The following is a 16034-nucleotide window of genomic DNA, read 5'->3' as shown; positions in this document are numbered from 1 at the left end:
GGCTCCGGCAGTGACTTCAGTGGCTGTCACTTAGGAGTGGCCGAGTTTCTGCTGCCGAAGGACGTCCAGGGCAAGTAGCTAAGTCTAACGAGTCACCGTTCCCCGGCGGGCCAGGGCGCTTGACAGCAGGGAGGTGGCACCACTCGCCGCTTGTCGCTCTGCTCTGCTCCTCCTGGACCCATCGTGCCCCCGGGGAGGCCGCCCGCCTGGGCAAGGAGAGCGGCACAGCCTTGTTCTTCCACCTTTTCCACCACTTGTACCAAAAGCCCCCATGTTCCTTCTGCAGAATTAGTTTCTCTTCTCCAAACCACTTGCAGGTTGTCTCGTAGCCACTAACCAGCACAGCTGACGGTGCCCACCAGGCTCCTGCCTGCCTTTTAGCCCAGAGACGCCGTTCCTGCACGCTCCTGGGCTGATCCACGCTTGCACACACCAGCTCCAGACGGGATGAAGCAGATCAAAGACACGAGTACACGCACCAAGCTGGCCTTGGCCACAGCCGCCCGCCGTGAACACCCCAGGCAGGGCACCGTCCCAGCCAAGCGCTGAGTTGCTGGTTGCTGCATCTGGGGGAGCAGCTCGAAATTCTGCAGGTACCAGTTCCTCCAGCTGTGCGAATGCCTTTAACCACCTAACAAGCACCTTCCAATGCGAGCTAGGAGTTCCTCTCCTAGGACCTTTGTGCAGGTATTTTTTCCTGTGTCTGAACAGGACACAAAAACCTTCCAGGTTCTGTTCAAGGGGTAACTTTCAAATCTACGATACTAAACGGACTAAACATCCATAATTTCAAGTAAATAAAACCACTCATGGAGCAAAATTTAGGAAGATAAATGGACAAATTGTTTGTGCAGGTTGCCTTTCTCCTAATCAATAGCCCTCATGGCACCAGGTTTTGTTAACAGCTGACCCTTCACATTGTATCTGAAATAACCAGACAAAAGCAAATGTCACTTGAAATTCTACCTAACAGACAACATCCCAAGTCAGGCAATGAGATGATTCAAAAATAAAGAAAAACGAAAGAGCTCTATGTCAAATAACCTGCAGTGACTAGATTTGCACAGACGGAACTGCAAATTCAGGACTTGGAATCTGGCTGCACTGATTTAAATGAGAATAGAAGCAGAATTACCTGCTAAATTCAGACGCTGTGCATCGAACTACTTGATCCACTCTGAGAGTGTTTTTTGGGCCCAGTTTTAGAGCTCTGCTGTACAAAGAGCACCCCTTTTACTTCCCTGCTTTTCCTGCCCACTGCTTTGTTTCTCGGAGTTGCCACAAGTATTGAGTTTTATAACCAACGGTAAATACAGAAACATTCTGAATGCAACTTAACATAGGTGTTAGACCTATTTTCAGAACATCTCCGTTTTTCAAAGAATAGGGAAAATGAAGATCAAAAGCTCTCTGACCTGTACAAATGGAAACACATACAACTTCTCACCACGTATGCAGGGAGTCTATCCCAGTGCATACATCTGTTTTAACTACTGCATTCATAATACACTGTATATTTTAGCTCTTCTGACCTCTCCTTTCTTCTGCCTGGAGCTTTTGCCTGTGGTAATACTTAGTCTAAGCTGGAAAGATTTCTATTTGATATGTTATGGCAAGTCTGGAAAGCACCAACATGAACAGAAATTTTACTTCTGTCAATGTGGTATTTCTTTGCACTTCTCTGCATTTACCAAGGGGAATATACATCATACTGCAAATATTCATCATTGGGAGTTTCTAGAGAATTGACATGGCCTAAGCCAAGAATTACTTTAAATACTTGCAGAATGTGGTAATCCTATTTTTATGTGACTCTTGTAGTAGGATTTATGATTCCCAAACAAGTCTGATATGTTCAGAAATCACTGTTAGCAAAACTTCTTAGTTCTATATGATTTTTACTCAATGGCAAAAAGAAATAATACTCGGATGCAGTGTTGAAACAACCTTACTTTCTTAAGAGAAGCCTCTCTCCGTTGGATGCTTTACAATCTGGTTCCTAAATCTGGACTTATTTGGAATTAAGAATTCAGAAGTTAGCTATAGCCATGTGAACACACGGCTACCAGCCCACACATGGCTACAGAAATTGCATACCCCAATTAAGTGCACAGGAATATGAATCAAACTCCATTTTTTGCCTCTTAGCATCTCTGAAAATCTGTACTGATACTTTTTGCTCCATTCTGCTTTTACAAACACAAAATACTTCATTCACAGAATTTGTTTCTCGCTGTATAAATCTAAGTTCATAAACAACTGTTTGGCAGCAGAGGAAGTTTACAGCCAGCATAACTGAGCACAGTATAAAGCAGCAACGCAAAGCAGCAGGCACATTTTATCAGCATCGGTACAGTCTGCTGTGAATACATATTAGACTGGAGCTCACACAAGGAGAAGGGTGTAACGTGGCAATTACCTCCATGTCATATGGGTAAAAGTCAGGCTCAGAGCTATTCAATATTTTACCTGATAAAATGTAAAGTAGCTACTAAGATTGCAGGAGGCAGAGATGGAAAAGGCCACCAGGTTAATCTCCAGCTCCTCTCGGTACATGATTGCGCTCTGTCTGATCTAAGGCCTTGCTTGACAGATATCAAGCCCCAGAGAGCACGACTAAACGGTGGGTTTGTCACATCACGGGAAGGTTATCGCGCTGTCTGTGGTGCTTGTGCACACAATGCCACTGCGAGGAAGCCATCAGCACGGAGCCAAAAGCAGAAACGGTCAAAGGGGCGCTAGATTTTATTACACTGTCAGCCAACAGAGAGAACAATTTTGTTCCAGTGGATTTGCATCTTCAGGCATGAGGTGCTGTTTTTGTCTGCGCTAGGGACCCACAGTAACGTGACAGAAATAAAGCACAAACTGGCAAAAATCACCTATGTTATTTCTGAGCATTTCAATACATTATTATTATTATTATTTTAAAGTCTATCAGCCTGCACTGCTGACCGTGTCTTTGCTTTGTGTGGAACACACGATGTGAATTTGAACACTACAGTTGTCCGATGCTGATCAGAAAAACAGGAGAGGATGACAGGAGCTCATCTGTATGCAGTCTGGTTTGGTGGCTCCAGTCTTTGATTGACATGTCCTTACAGAAATGATGGAAGGTTTAAAAAACAAACAAACAAACAATGCATTTGGCATTCAGATTGCTGCTTCTCTCAGAGTATGTGGAGCCTTCACCCAGAGCTTGCCAGGGCAAAGCACTATCCTCAGCTGCCTCTGCATCAGCAGTCAGGGGATGAAATCTGTGTGTGGAAACATGTGATGATACCAGTGAACAAGAGAATAAATCAACATCAAGTACTGAGGAGGAGGGTGCAGTTTTATTCCTTTTCCCTTCCAAATCTTTGGTTCAGCATAAGCGAATTTCTTTATTTTATGTGACTTTGCACAGTCAAGCCTCTATGAAATATATATGTAGGAACTGAGATATTGGTCCTCTCTATCCACTACAGAAACATTCCTGGAGACATTAAAAATTAAAGATACACCCACAATCACTCCTTGCACCCAACTGCTACTGCAGTTAAATATGTTAATCTATGAAGGGTGGCCAAGGAGCAGCCAACTGAGCTGGCTTTTGTCCATGTAAATAGACTAATTGCATGTGATTCACCAAAACTGCTTTACCAAGTAAGCTCCTCCAGGAATGACAGTGCCTGAAGGATGAACAAAGGACTCTACCTAGTTTAAGAGAAGTAACCAGAGAGACCAGTTCTAAAACCAAAACTTTTGCATTAAGATAGTTGAGGCTTACCTCTTCTACCTGTCCCATAACATCCAGACATATCACAACCCCCTGGATATCCAGACTGTCCAGGATGCCCTCTGATGCCAGGAAAACCTTGAGGACCGGCATTTCCAGGGGAACCCTTTGGACCTGGTTTCCCCAGCACTATTTCTCCTGGTGGGCCTGCAGAAGGAGAAGCATTGTAAGCAGCAGCACATCTACTTTAGCTGGTCCTGTGTAATTTCCATGCTATACTGCCTCCATCCTACGTGGCTGTTAATTATTTGAGTATTGTTTCCTCTTTTCGGTGGAAGAATTGCACCTGCCAGTTGGAAAAACCTCTTCTGAATCCCAGTAACTACAAGTCTTATCCTTGACTTTACGGGTGTCCAGCTTGCCTAAAAATGGAGCCTGTTTATGAGAATCTAAAGTCTGCCTATGTGACAGTGCAGAAAATCACCTTAATCCCAGGATCCATTTTAAAGTCATTGTTTAGTGTTTTTACATCTCAACTATAAAAATTTGTATACACAAAAATACGTTTGGCCATACTCCCTTGTTAGTGCCTGGTTCGTTAAGTCAGTGGTAAACCTCTCACTGATTTCAAATCAGAGGAATCAGGATGGAAGAATACACCAAATCCTAACAGATTACTCAAAACCCCTTGTGTTTCAGGAGCCGAATTTTCAATGAGGTTCCATCACTTGAGTGCCTGGCTGGAAAAACTAAAACTCCCTGGATATGCTGCAGGTCATTAAAACACATCATTGCCTGGTACGCAGGCACTGAAGCCGAGAACGTCAGCCTGCACACTGGCAGCTGGGTACCAAAGGGAGAAGGCTGTCTGGTACAGATAGATCCTTACACCTTAGCAGAGCGGAACTGCAGCAGCGAACACCACCCTTAAGCTGTTTGATCCAGGATGCTGATCGGCGCCTTCAGCTCTGCCAGCAACACTGCAGTGGGAAGGCCAGTCTGCCCACCGCAACAGTCCTAAGGCTGAGTGGTGCCTTGAATCTGGCAACTGGAAGATCTGGATGACCCCACGGTTGATATAAAGAGGTTTATTCACTCTACCTGTTCTGCCTCTGGGTCCTTGGATTCCTTCCTCAGTGGCTCCAGGCATCCCTTTTTCACCCTTGGGCCCCGGTGCGCCTAATTACAGAGAAGAGACAAATTTCACGTACCCGCATTTTGCATTTCACCCCAAATTAAAGCTCCTGCAGTCTCCTCACTATGCTGTTCTTCATTGTTTAAGAAGCACAGGAGGGTTGCAGCCTTTGGCAAAACAGTCAAATATCTATTTTATTCAATTCTGTCTGTGAACCATGGGGCAGACTAGAGAATTGTCCCCAAGAGACACCAGTATATTCAGTTTGAGGGTTAGTGGATATTTACTGGTCCTGAAAGACCTCTCTGTTTGTGGCTATGCACACCTGGTCCTTCTAAACACAGGGCAGCCTATACAGTCCAGGTTATCAGCAGGTATTTAACACACAGGCACTAAATCTTTGTTCTTGAATTTTCCTTTAGTGACCAAAGGGAAATGTCTTCTTAATTCAGGTCTGTATGTCATTCCTGAAGTTCTTCCTCCCTGGTTCATCACTTCTCTCAGTCAGTGTTTATAACCGAATGTTACCATCTCCCACTCTCTTTTCCAGAATGACCAGTTGCCCAGGACCCGCAGGACTCCCACCAGCTTTGACTTGCAGCCCAACATGGGTGAGAACAGAGATTTTTTAGAGAGAAATTCTTAACACTGGTGTTGGTGCAGTGGCCTGAATATAAGATCCGTTCCCCTGTGTTCTTCACATTGCTCAGGCAAACCACACAGCTGAACAGTCTCTTCAACCAGCTGCTGGTTACGTCAGGCTTGCAGTTTTCTCATGGAATTGCTATCAAAACTAGTACATTTCAGCAAAATGGGTGCATTTTGACGAAATATCATTTTTCATATTTTTAAGATGAAAATATTTTGATCAGCTGTATCCTTAAGAGTCTTTTTCAGTGAGATCCATCTCCTCCTATCTCCTCACTTGACAGGCTTGAAACATCTGCAAGCTGTTATCTTCCTTTTTCTCTTAAGTGACATTTTGGTTCTACAAATCACAGCTAAAATGGAATAACACCATTGGAAGGGTGAAACAGAAGGTCCCTAGTTATTTAGAGATGTTAGGCCACACTGAAAGTAGTATGTTTGGCTTTACTTTGACAATTACCTGATCTTCTAACAAATGTTGTCGTCAAATCCAAACAAAGTATAATCTCATCATTCACTCATTCTTGTGCAGTAACTGTTACCCCTTTTTGTACAATCGCATACTTGCATCAATGTTTGAGATACGCTTCTGAACAGGATCCTCTCCTATTTTGAATTTATGTACAAGGACTACTCCAGCAGTTCAAAGCCTTTCATCATTTTGCTTTTGGGAGCCACATCTGCATTTTCCAATTGCTTTCCCCAGTTTCATTAATATCTCTAAGCTTACTGTCATTTTCTGGATCATCTAGGTCCCCCATCACTACGCAGACAATATGTGTCGGAAATGTTCTGAGCCTCTGAAAATATCGTAGAGCAAATTTTATTATATAATGATAGATGAAATGGCAAAGTTTGAAATCTAATTTGGCAAAGTGGGCAGCCAGCCTAATCAAGATTTCTATATTTTGGGGGCTATAGTTAAATGCTATTCCCTGAAAAAGATACAATTTCCCTGAAAATATCGAGACACTGTTTTTATTTTTAATAGCTTTTTTCAACCCCCAGTTGCTGACCTTTGCTTATTCTCAGGATTTTGAGATTATATTAATCCTTTTCTTTAGTCACGTGTGAGGCTTTTGTTGTTGGAACTATTGTTCCAGAAACCTACTTCCACCATCTGCATTACTTCCATTGCCTCACGCCTTCCTTCAGCTTTTCCCAAGACCTGTCATTTCTTCTGCCCAGAGGTAATCCATTCCACTGCCACACTGTTCATTCAAATGGCTATTTCTTTTGCCTTTCTGTAAGGAAAGTATCCAGTTCTCTAAAATCAAACTTTCCAACCCCCCAAATGCACAAATGGTAGCAAACTGGCATTCCTCTCAAAGCAGAGCTTGCAAAAAGAGTGGGCTGCAATTGTTTTCTCCCTGTTCTTTGACCTAACTTGGGTTACTCTATTTGCAGTAAAAATTCCCACTGACATAATCCCTCTGGCTGCTGAAGCTTTCCAACAAGATTAGAAAAGGCCCTCATGGAAGTCCAATATTTACAAATGCACATATGCAGAAATGTATTTTTAACAACTTTGGATAATCTCATCTGCCACTTCATGTAGATAGCACTAAATTTTTTTTTCTTCTAGACATCATGATGAATCCAAGAGGAAAATAGGAATGAGATGAGATAATCTCATGAGGTATTTTTACTGCTTGAAGTACTGAAGTGCTTAGCTAAAGTATTAAACATGTAGTCAAATATGCTTAAGAATACTTCTATCCATACCTCTTTCTCCAGGATATCCATCTTTGCCTGGCTGTCCAGGGATGCCGTTTTCTCCTCTTTCTCCATTGCTCCCAGGGGGACCTGGAGGACCTGGTGGTCCTGGTTCTCCTGGTTTTAATTTTTCTTCCCAAACAGGAACTGGTTTCCTTGCATGTTCATGAATGAATGAGTCAAACTTCAACACATGAGCTGAGAAGACAAGCCAGAAAATCAATGTCTGCTTGTCCAGGAACTCAGAAAAGGGACAAAATCAGAGGATGTTGTCTAAAAAGATACTTAAAAGTACCAGGTACTGCTAAAAGGTGTCAGTCCAAACTGAAAAAGCCAGAAGCTGAGGAGGAGACTGGCAGCTGAGTCATGATTTTGCTATCTGACCTTGGGCAAACTGTTTCATTTCTTCGCACATCACAGCACAGGAACTTTTCTACAAATGCTTCATCCTAAGAGGGATCCACGCAATTCCTTCTGCACTTAATACACGCTGCGCTCTGTTCATGTTGTACCCTCCGAGCTGAGCATTCCAGATTAAATATGTCTCCAGAAACAGGCATGCCCAGTTTTTTTTTTTTCTGCTGCATAAGGTGAGTCATTGATTCAGCACAAATCACTGCAGTTTTCCCTTAAAGGATCAAGTTTCAAGCTGAATCTCTTCCATTTGAGGAAAAAGTAGTCTTTGCAAGGTGCCAAAGGGATTTCCTAAGTAATATTTCACAGCTCTTTGTGCTAATACCACCCCAATAAAAACAACATAGCACTGACAGCCTGGCCTGGGACACTTGCTTTACTTGGCGCTTGCCATGGCACAGGATGGAGGAGCTCTATGGATTGCTACAGCTTCAGGCTGTTCCCCTGTGATTTTGTTCATGCCTCACCACTGCTCTAGGGGCAGCACAAAATCAGGAGTCGGGTTGGTTATACTCACTCTGAATCATCCGCTCACAAGCCTGGCTAACTAGCTGGTAAATTGTGGCCAGGGACTGTGGTTCCCCCTAAAGTGAAACATTTTTTTAAAAAAAGGAAGTATTAATATCGTTAAAGCAGGATCAATATCATAATGCAGGATATCTGTCAGCCCGTTCTTCTTGTCAGCGTGGTTTACAGAGATATTCATTACTATGAAATGCAGCTTTATTTATTTATCGCAAAGCTCTGAAGCCATAAAATTGTAATTGGGAAATGTCAATAATTGCTTTTCTCCTGCACATCAAAGGGGCTAGACTGAATCTATATAATTTATGAAGCTACCGAAAAAGGAGAATAAATTTCACTTGCAAATTTTATCACAAAGGATGCTAAGATCGTGTAGCCTGTAACTTAACATCCTGTGATATGTAAAACATTTAATAAGATCAAATATTACAGCGTGCTATCTTTGTCTACACCTTTTACAAATATTGATTCTTACCGTTATCGTATTCTGAAAAAAATGATATTGAGGGTTTTAGTAGAGCAAGGAAAAACAAAATGCAAAAAAAATGCTTGAAAATAAACACTGTCTCTGTGAAAATTCATAACTAAAAACCACTGCATCTCTCCAAAGCCATTATAAAACATACACCTCTCTCTGGATCAGTGTGCAGACTTACCCAAAACCAAACAAAAGCTTGGCACAACACCCAAGGGAGGAAAAAAGAACAGTTCCATTGCAAAAGTAAGTACAGAAAAGGAAAAGCTGGTGGGAATGGAAGGAGAACAGTGTTAAAAATTACAATACTGAGGCGTTAACTTGAAACTAAAGCAGTCTTTAGCCTCAAGATCTGCAAAAAGTCTCAGAGATTAAAAGGGGGATTCATCTCGCATAGTTTTTGGAGTGTATGTCTGCAATTTGAGCCAATCCTCAAGGTGCCCAGAAAGGCAGGGAAGGGCAATAGGCACTGGAGGACACAATTCATCTGATTTATTTTATTCTGCTTTTGGGTGAGAATCATGTCCTAAACATACCTATTTCTCTCCATTGTCTATAAAGGGAGCCAGGGGAAAGGAGCTCGCATACGTCTCCAGGGTAGACGGCTGGTTTGGCCTGATGAAACACACCCAAGGTTTCTGAGGGTCTGGTCTGAAACCCACTGGAGGGGGCAGCTGAGGGTGAACCACTGATGCTGGGTTCTCAGCCCCATCCCAAATGGGAAAACATATCACTGCACACCCCACAGCTGCTCCTGCAGAGCAGCTTTGTGTTTTCTCAGGTGTACTTTATGAACACACCAACTACACAGAGGTGCAAAGGATGCACAAATCCACTAATGATAACAGCAGTCTAGAAGCAGGCAAGTAACAAAGCACAGACTTTTCAAAACATCTTAGGTGACAAAAGTCCCCTTGACTTCCATACAGATTTGCACACTGAACCTGCAGCAGTTTATAGGGTTAATTGGGCTGTAGTAAAAGCAATGTAGTAAAAGCAATCTCTTCAGGCCACCTCAAATGTGAGGGAAGACATGTCAGACTGTTAATGCCTTGTCATCCTTAAGCCAGCGCACATTGCTCTGCGTCTGAGATAGGCTCGGAGCACATGCATGGTGAATTACCTGGGCTCAGCTGGCATGTGCTCACGCATTACACAGCACAGCTCTCTCCTGCTTGAAGCCTAATTCACGTAAGTCAGTCCTGGCAATGAGACCTGGACTCCCAGAAATATACAGGGTTTCTCTTTAACCAAAAATCAGGATGAGTGACTCAAGTATTTTTGCATTTTCCTTCCCAGCAAAGAATGGATTTTCGATTGGCTTCTTTTTTTTTTTCTCATTACTGCAACTGACACTAAGCAGCTCCTGACTGCTGTAAGATTATATATATCCCATGAGAATAGCCAGTGCAGGAGAATGGAAAGGCAATGAATTACAGCTACGTTAAGTTATTCAACACCAAAATGGTTTAAATATGTAAGCATAACTTGTGAAGCAGATTACCACATCCACTCTTTTGAGGATTGGATACAATGACTGCGTTGCCCAGTACCCAAAAAACTCACTTTCTCTCCTCTTTCTCCTTTTGGACCTGGAAGCCCCTGTGAAAAAGCAAAAGGAAAAATAAAAGTCTAGAGAAAGGAGGAGCAAAAGAAAATAAAAGTTCAGTGGGGCACAGGTTACATTAGTGGTACATGGCACAACGTTTGTTTCCAACACTCTGGCTGTTTCCTTGACCTCATGACAATGACTAAATAAGCTTCAAGTTCATAGGGATATTTTGTTTTCTTTTTAAAGGACATCAAAAATAAAGAAGCTACTGGAGCAATGGCATAAAACACCATCAACAAGGAAGCAGAAATTCCTCAGATATTATCTTAGGACAGTTTTCCCAACTTAAGTGTTTTTTAACATCTGAGAAGAAGAAATAACTGTGACATCTAGACTTGAGGTTGCCCTGCAAAAGCCCAACATGAACTAGTCCTGTTTGGGCCGGACTCTAATTCTTTATTTGACCTAGAATCTCACACTAGAAATTGGTTTGCCTGCTGGATTTTGTGTAGCTCGTACATCTACAGAGATTGAAGGAATTTGTTAAAAAAAATAATAAAAAAAATTGTTAAATGCTTTATCAACAGTATAGTAGCCCGGGCTTTGCATATCCATGGATCTTCTTAACAAGGATGAGTGTAAACTAAAACTGTTCTTTACAATGAGGGAAACCTTCTGTGGGAACAGCTTCTTACTCCGAAATTATTCCATGTCTTCACCTTTAAGACCCACAAGCAGAAACTTACTGTTGGCCCAACGTCACCTGGAGGTCCTTTCTCTCCACTGCTGCCTCGAGAGCCTGTCACTCCTTGGAAACCCTGCAGCATTAATTACAAGAAGAAGATAAAAGTCCAGTTACTTCCTAACTTTCTTCTTTTTCTGTTTGAGGCTATCTCCCTACGGCTCCAGAGGCACCAGCAGTTTGAGTTCAGAGGACTCCAGCAAGGGCCTTGTGTCCTTAAGGTTTATGTCAGTGCCTCATCCAGCCATGAATACGATGTTAAAAGTATATCATGTATGAGTCATGCTCACATCATTTCCTATTACTGTCTCAATTATGGTCAAGCCAGCAAAGTTCAGTTTTGCTAACAAACTGCAATGCATTTTTCACCCTGCAGGTTTTAGATCCTTCATTATATATTCAGATTATTTTAGACTTTGCCTACAGCATAATCCTTTTCTTCAGCCTGCTAATACCACGTTGTTGTTTTTTTCCTTGAAGACCTGTGTTTGCCTCTAATGCTTTACTGCAACAGTAAGAGTAGCTTAGAGAAAGGGAAGTGCATTCTCTGGTCATCTCCTCTTTGTGATTTTTTTGTGCTCTTTGGAGCCATATAGGAAAGATAAACAAACACAAGCCGTATTTTCCTTTACAATTTTCCAGCTGTTAGGTTTAAACTCAGTGATTAACAATTACTTTGACCTGTGGAAAATGAAAGGAGTCTTCAAGGCAGCACTAGAATGGCTTTCAGAGTCTGGTGTGAAGGCTATAGCGCTTTCCTCATATTCAGAAAGCTCAGGTTCAATCCTGCCTCCTCCACATCTTCCCAGGATGAACAAATCACAGTCATAAGCTGAATCCAGACTTAGCTTCTATAAATACCCAACTACAACTACTATGAGGTCTTACGCAAAGACAGCAGTGAGCAATCTCCATTGTACACTGCTCGGGTCTGCCAAATTTCACAAAACTTGGGAGGGCTGTTATGCCTTCAAATTAGCAGATGGATGGATGTAAATCTCTCAACAAATCTTAAGGTTCTGCCATCGTGGGCACGAAGAAGAGTATAAATACGCCTACCTATACACAGCCTTGATCCAACGGGTGTCGGAATAGGTGGGTGAGGAATTCTTTCACATCTTCCTGCACCCTCCAGCTCCAGCTAGTGATTTCAGTGTGACAACCCCCATACACCCCAAACTCAGCCAGTAGTTGAAAAAAAAGTAGCAACAGGGAAGTAGCAATAGTAAAGCAATCAACTGCTCCCTGCCTCAAGGCCTCCCCAGAAGGTATCTCCAAGAGGGGAAGCTAAAGGCATTACTCCTTAAACTGACAGCGCCAGGGGAGGTGGACTTGTGAAAATGTGCTGAGGTAGAGCCCTGGGATACCCTGAGAAGGGATTTTCCCCAACATCTCTGGATGATGCCTTGTCAACACAAACCACAAACTCTTGCTGAGGAAGAGTTTTCAACTGAATTGCTCAGGGCATGTACTTACCCTTGGTCCAGGTGGTCCTGGAGGCCCAGCTGTGCCTTCTAGTCCTCTCACCCCCTGCAAAGCCAAATCCAGTCATGCATTAACGAGAGGATTCAAAGAGAGCTGGTAAGCAATGAGATGGTTTCTCCATATGCTGTTTTTAATAGGAGCTTGCCAGAAATGAGTAAAAATATATGTGCCAAGTATACGAAAAGGTTGGCACCCGGTCAGTAATGAAATTTGGCCAAACCTGAGATGACCCAATATTTTTTTCTCCAGTCCTTTCAGCCTGGTGAAAGCATCATTCATTTATGCACTAAGTGCATAAGGAGAGCTGGATGTTTTGGGTTTCTGCCAAGTATACTCACAGTTGGATTTTATGGCACCCATGCTTGAAAACTCAGAGATGAGGTATTTTACCTTTGCACCTTGAAGACCATCCCTGCCTGGAGCTCCCTGCACACCAGGAATGCCCTGTAAATCAGAATTGCTGGGTAAAGTTGGCATCTGATTATCATTTCCCTATTTTATATTTTGTAACAGAGGACATAAAAAAAGATGGAAAAAGAGACAGAGTTATTTGTGGAACAGAACAATCATTGTCATTCCATCTTTAACCTGCATCGTCTCCAGGCTTCTGGATAGGTTCTTCTTTCTCCCACCAACTGACTCAGCTTCTTCCCCCCGCCCCCCTCCACTGCACCCTACCCTGAAAGAGTGCTTTTGATAACAGAGTCCTAAGGCACTTTGCAGACACTGTCTCCTGCCTCTTCTGCTCTGAGGATTCTTGGAAAACACCAAAGCAGAGAGTAAGCAGTCAAGCTGACTTTCCTTCCTACCTTTGCTGCTGATTTACAGTTCATTTATGGCTTGCTTGTTGGAGATTGTCTTATCACTCTGTGAAATAAGTAGGATACTTGCTCCTTTGGAAGGATGAAGCTATGGATGATTGTATGCCTAAAACTTTAGGAAGCAGGAGTAGACCAGCACAGGAAGATGGGATGACACTCCGGAGTGAAAGAGTTTCAAAACAGGTAACAGTAAGAATTCCATTGCTTTTCAATCTTGCTTAAATTAATTACCAGGAAAGAAGGGGAAATCTTTGGGATAATTTAAAGGAATGGTGTCTGCTGTTACCTGCATGCCAGGACTTCCAGTGTCTCCTTTCTCTCCTTTAATTCCTGGTGGTCCCTTGGATTAAAACAGAAGAACATTCTTACACATGCTGCACCATCCTTTAAGGGAAACAGGGCCATGCCTGCTCCACACCCACTTCCCAGTTTGCTTATGCTCTCCAAAGTGCTAAAAAGGAGCTTTGCAATCACATGTCCATGGGGATCTGCAATGCTCCTACAGACATGCACAGAGTCACCTCCACCTTCCTTGCCTAACAATGATGACCAAGAAATGCCTGAACACACCACTGGGCTGTTATCATTAAAGAGTCTGGACAAGAGCAGTCTTTGGCAGAATGACCAAGCCCAAGGCCTCATCAGCATGAAAAAATAATCATCATCCTTCTCTAGTGCAGCTGCCCAGACGTTAACAGGATGATGTAAAAACATTGCTTTTTTTTTTTTTGAGACATGTTCGTAGTACAAAGAGCAAGTGACAAATAAGGCAGTGGAAGGGATCACATACCACAGGACCCTGAACCGTGATCCCTTGGGAACCTGGAGAGCCTTGCTGGCCACTAGGACCCTCTGGCCCCACTTGTCCGGGTGGGCCTGGTTCACCCTGAAGCCAAAGACATGAAATCAAACATAAAGAAGGAAAGCAATTAGAGCCTGTCTTCCACATAGGCTGCACCACATGAGCCCTCAGCATGAACCCTCTACAGGATTCAAGATGAAGAATTCAGGACAGTGGAGATCTCTAGAAACTTCATCTGCCTTTGCCTTTTTGGTCCAAGATTCTGGTACCCTGTCCACAGGAGTCAATGGCAAAGTGCTGCGTGATGCCTGGCAAAGCAGGATTCACCCACCCAAGCAGCAGATCATTCCAGCTATTCAAGATGGCTAGAGAACGAAGAGAAACGTTCCTTAACCTGTAGGTGAAATCCACATCTATTGTTATTCCCTCCCCAAACTGTTTTCCCCTGTGACTCCGCTTCCTTCTGAGCGGTTACCCCAAAGAAGGGAAGAAGTGCGTTTATCTGGCTTTGCTGTCCACGGGTTAGTGGAACAGTGACTTCAACATGCTAACACTTCAGTTAGGACTTGCTCTAGTCCCCAGTGTTTGGGAAGTTCAGACCCAGCCATTCCTTGTGCTCACCTTGGAGCTGTTCCTGAAGTCTTTGTGTGGTTCTTGCTCTGCTTCACACCTCACCACAGTCTGACCAAGAGCACTACCAACCCAGGTGTCCTTGGCAGCCAGATCAAGCACAGCACAAAGACTGACCATTTTCCAGCGTGGCTGCTTTCCAAGAACATTGCTGATCGCATTGCATTAATTCAATTCAATAAGGCCCATCTTAATTTTTATAACCTAACTGAGCATTTAATTAATAATAAGTGATCCCATACTCCTCAATGCATTGGTTCTTAGGGCCCTGAGTGGGCTCTGCTTGGTGCAGTGAAACAGGGAGAGGACTCAGAGGAATCAAGCTCAGACCTGGAACGAACACATCCAGCTCCACTAAAGGAGGAGCTTGCACTCCTGCATCCTTCCTCTGACATAACCTGAAGCAAATGAAAGCCAACAGTAGTGCTGAGAATCAGTTCTCACCTTAGGCCCCGGCTCTCCTTGTTCCCCTTGTGGTCCTCTCCTACCAGGGCTGCCCTGCCAATAAGACACAAAGCTGCTCTTAATAATATTAATATTTTTATTTCAGTGTAACAAAGAGCCTAGGGGACAGAAGTTGGCCCATTTGCTATACACACACAATGAAAAGACAGTCCTTGCCCCAGAGAACTTGGAGAAAATGGGTCCAAGAAGGAAACGAATCAGCCATCCAGCCAATTTGGAAAATAGGAGGAGAGAATACAGTGCAGCCCCCTTTGTGACAGGCAGTGGGCATGTTGCACCCACCACCCACAGGAAGAGATGGATTTTCGACCTGTTCAGACCTCCTCCATCCCACTAGTAAATCCAAGCTGAGACAATGAATGGAGAAGGGGTCACACAGGAACATGGGAATGCACCAGAGAAGAAAGGAAGAAAAGGGCTCATGTTTACATCCCTTTAGGCCAAAGCTGCTTTATGTAACATCCTCCTGACAGAATACACACACGCAGAGATCAGGGACAGTGGCCAGCTCCAGGGAGACCCGGCTTAGCTCTGCATCTGCATAACTGCTGGATCTGAGAGGAAACTAATCTTCTGGCATAAACCGGTACTGTGTGAACTTTTGTCATCTTAATCTGAAAGTTTCTATTCTTGAATCTAAATAACAATGGATTTGGATTAAGAGGTACATCCAGGAAGCCTTGCCAAAGGTTCTTTCAGAAATGCCCAGAAGCTCATCTCAGAAGTCAGCTTGGCCTGGTCAAAAACACTCATTAAGAAAGAGCAATAACTACAAGGTGGGAGATGGTCTTGCTAACTTTAAGCTATTGGAGTTTTAAAAGCAGCAGTGAGTGCTCACGTAACTGCAGCAAATTCCTAAATTTGATGGTGTGAGGATAAGGTCATGTGTCATAACCGTATTTTCTC

The 16034-nt window shown here is 43.3% G+C and overlaps 1 protein-coding gene across 1 annotated transcript in view; it reads right to left on the bottom strand.

Moving 5' to 3' along the window:
• Positions 1-1937: 1937 nt before the first annotated feature.
• Positions 1938-16034, bottom strand: part of COL20A1 (collagen type XX alpha 1 chain) — a 63825-nt gene continuing 49728 nt past the window's right edge. Inside the window, exons 29-40 of the mRNA XM_026092843.2 lie at positions 15108-15161; positions 14022-14117; positions 13518-13571; positions 12801-12854; positions 12402-12455; positions 10930-11001; positions 10198-10233; positions 8149-8215; positions 7227-7415; positions 4820-4897; positions 3770-3925; positions 1938-3257 (exon numbers count right to left, since the gene is read on the bottom strand). Of these exons, the coding sequence (XP_025948628.2) occupies positions 3244-3257; positions 3770-3925; positions 4820-4897; positions 7227-7415; positions 8149-8215; positions 10198-10233; positions 10930-11001; positions 12402-12455; positions 12801-12854; positions 13518-13571; positions 14022-14117; positions 15108-15161 (924 nt within the window). The 3' untranslated portion in view covers positions 1938-3243. The remainder of the gene's footprint in view (positions 3258-3769; positions 3926-4819; positions 4898-7226; positions 7416-8148; positions 8216-10197; positions 10234-10929; positions 11002-12401; positions 12456-12800; positions 12855-13517; positions 13572-14021; positions 14118-15107; positions 15162-16034) is intronic.

Source organism: Dromaius novaehollandiae, chromosome 16, assembly GCF_036370855.1.
Source record: "Dromaius novaehollandiae isolate bDroNov1 chromosome 16, bDroNov1.hap1, whole genome shotgun sequence".
NCBI classification, from domain to species: Eukaryota; Metazoa; Chordata; class Aves; order Casuariiformes; family Dromaiidae; genus Dromaius; species Dromaius novaehollandiae.
Note: the sequence above shows the minus strand (reverse complement) of the source record. Positions and strands in the feature narration are given on the sequence as shown.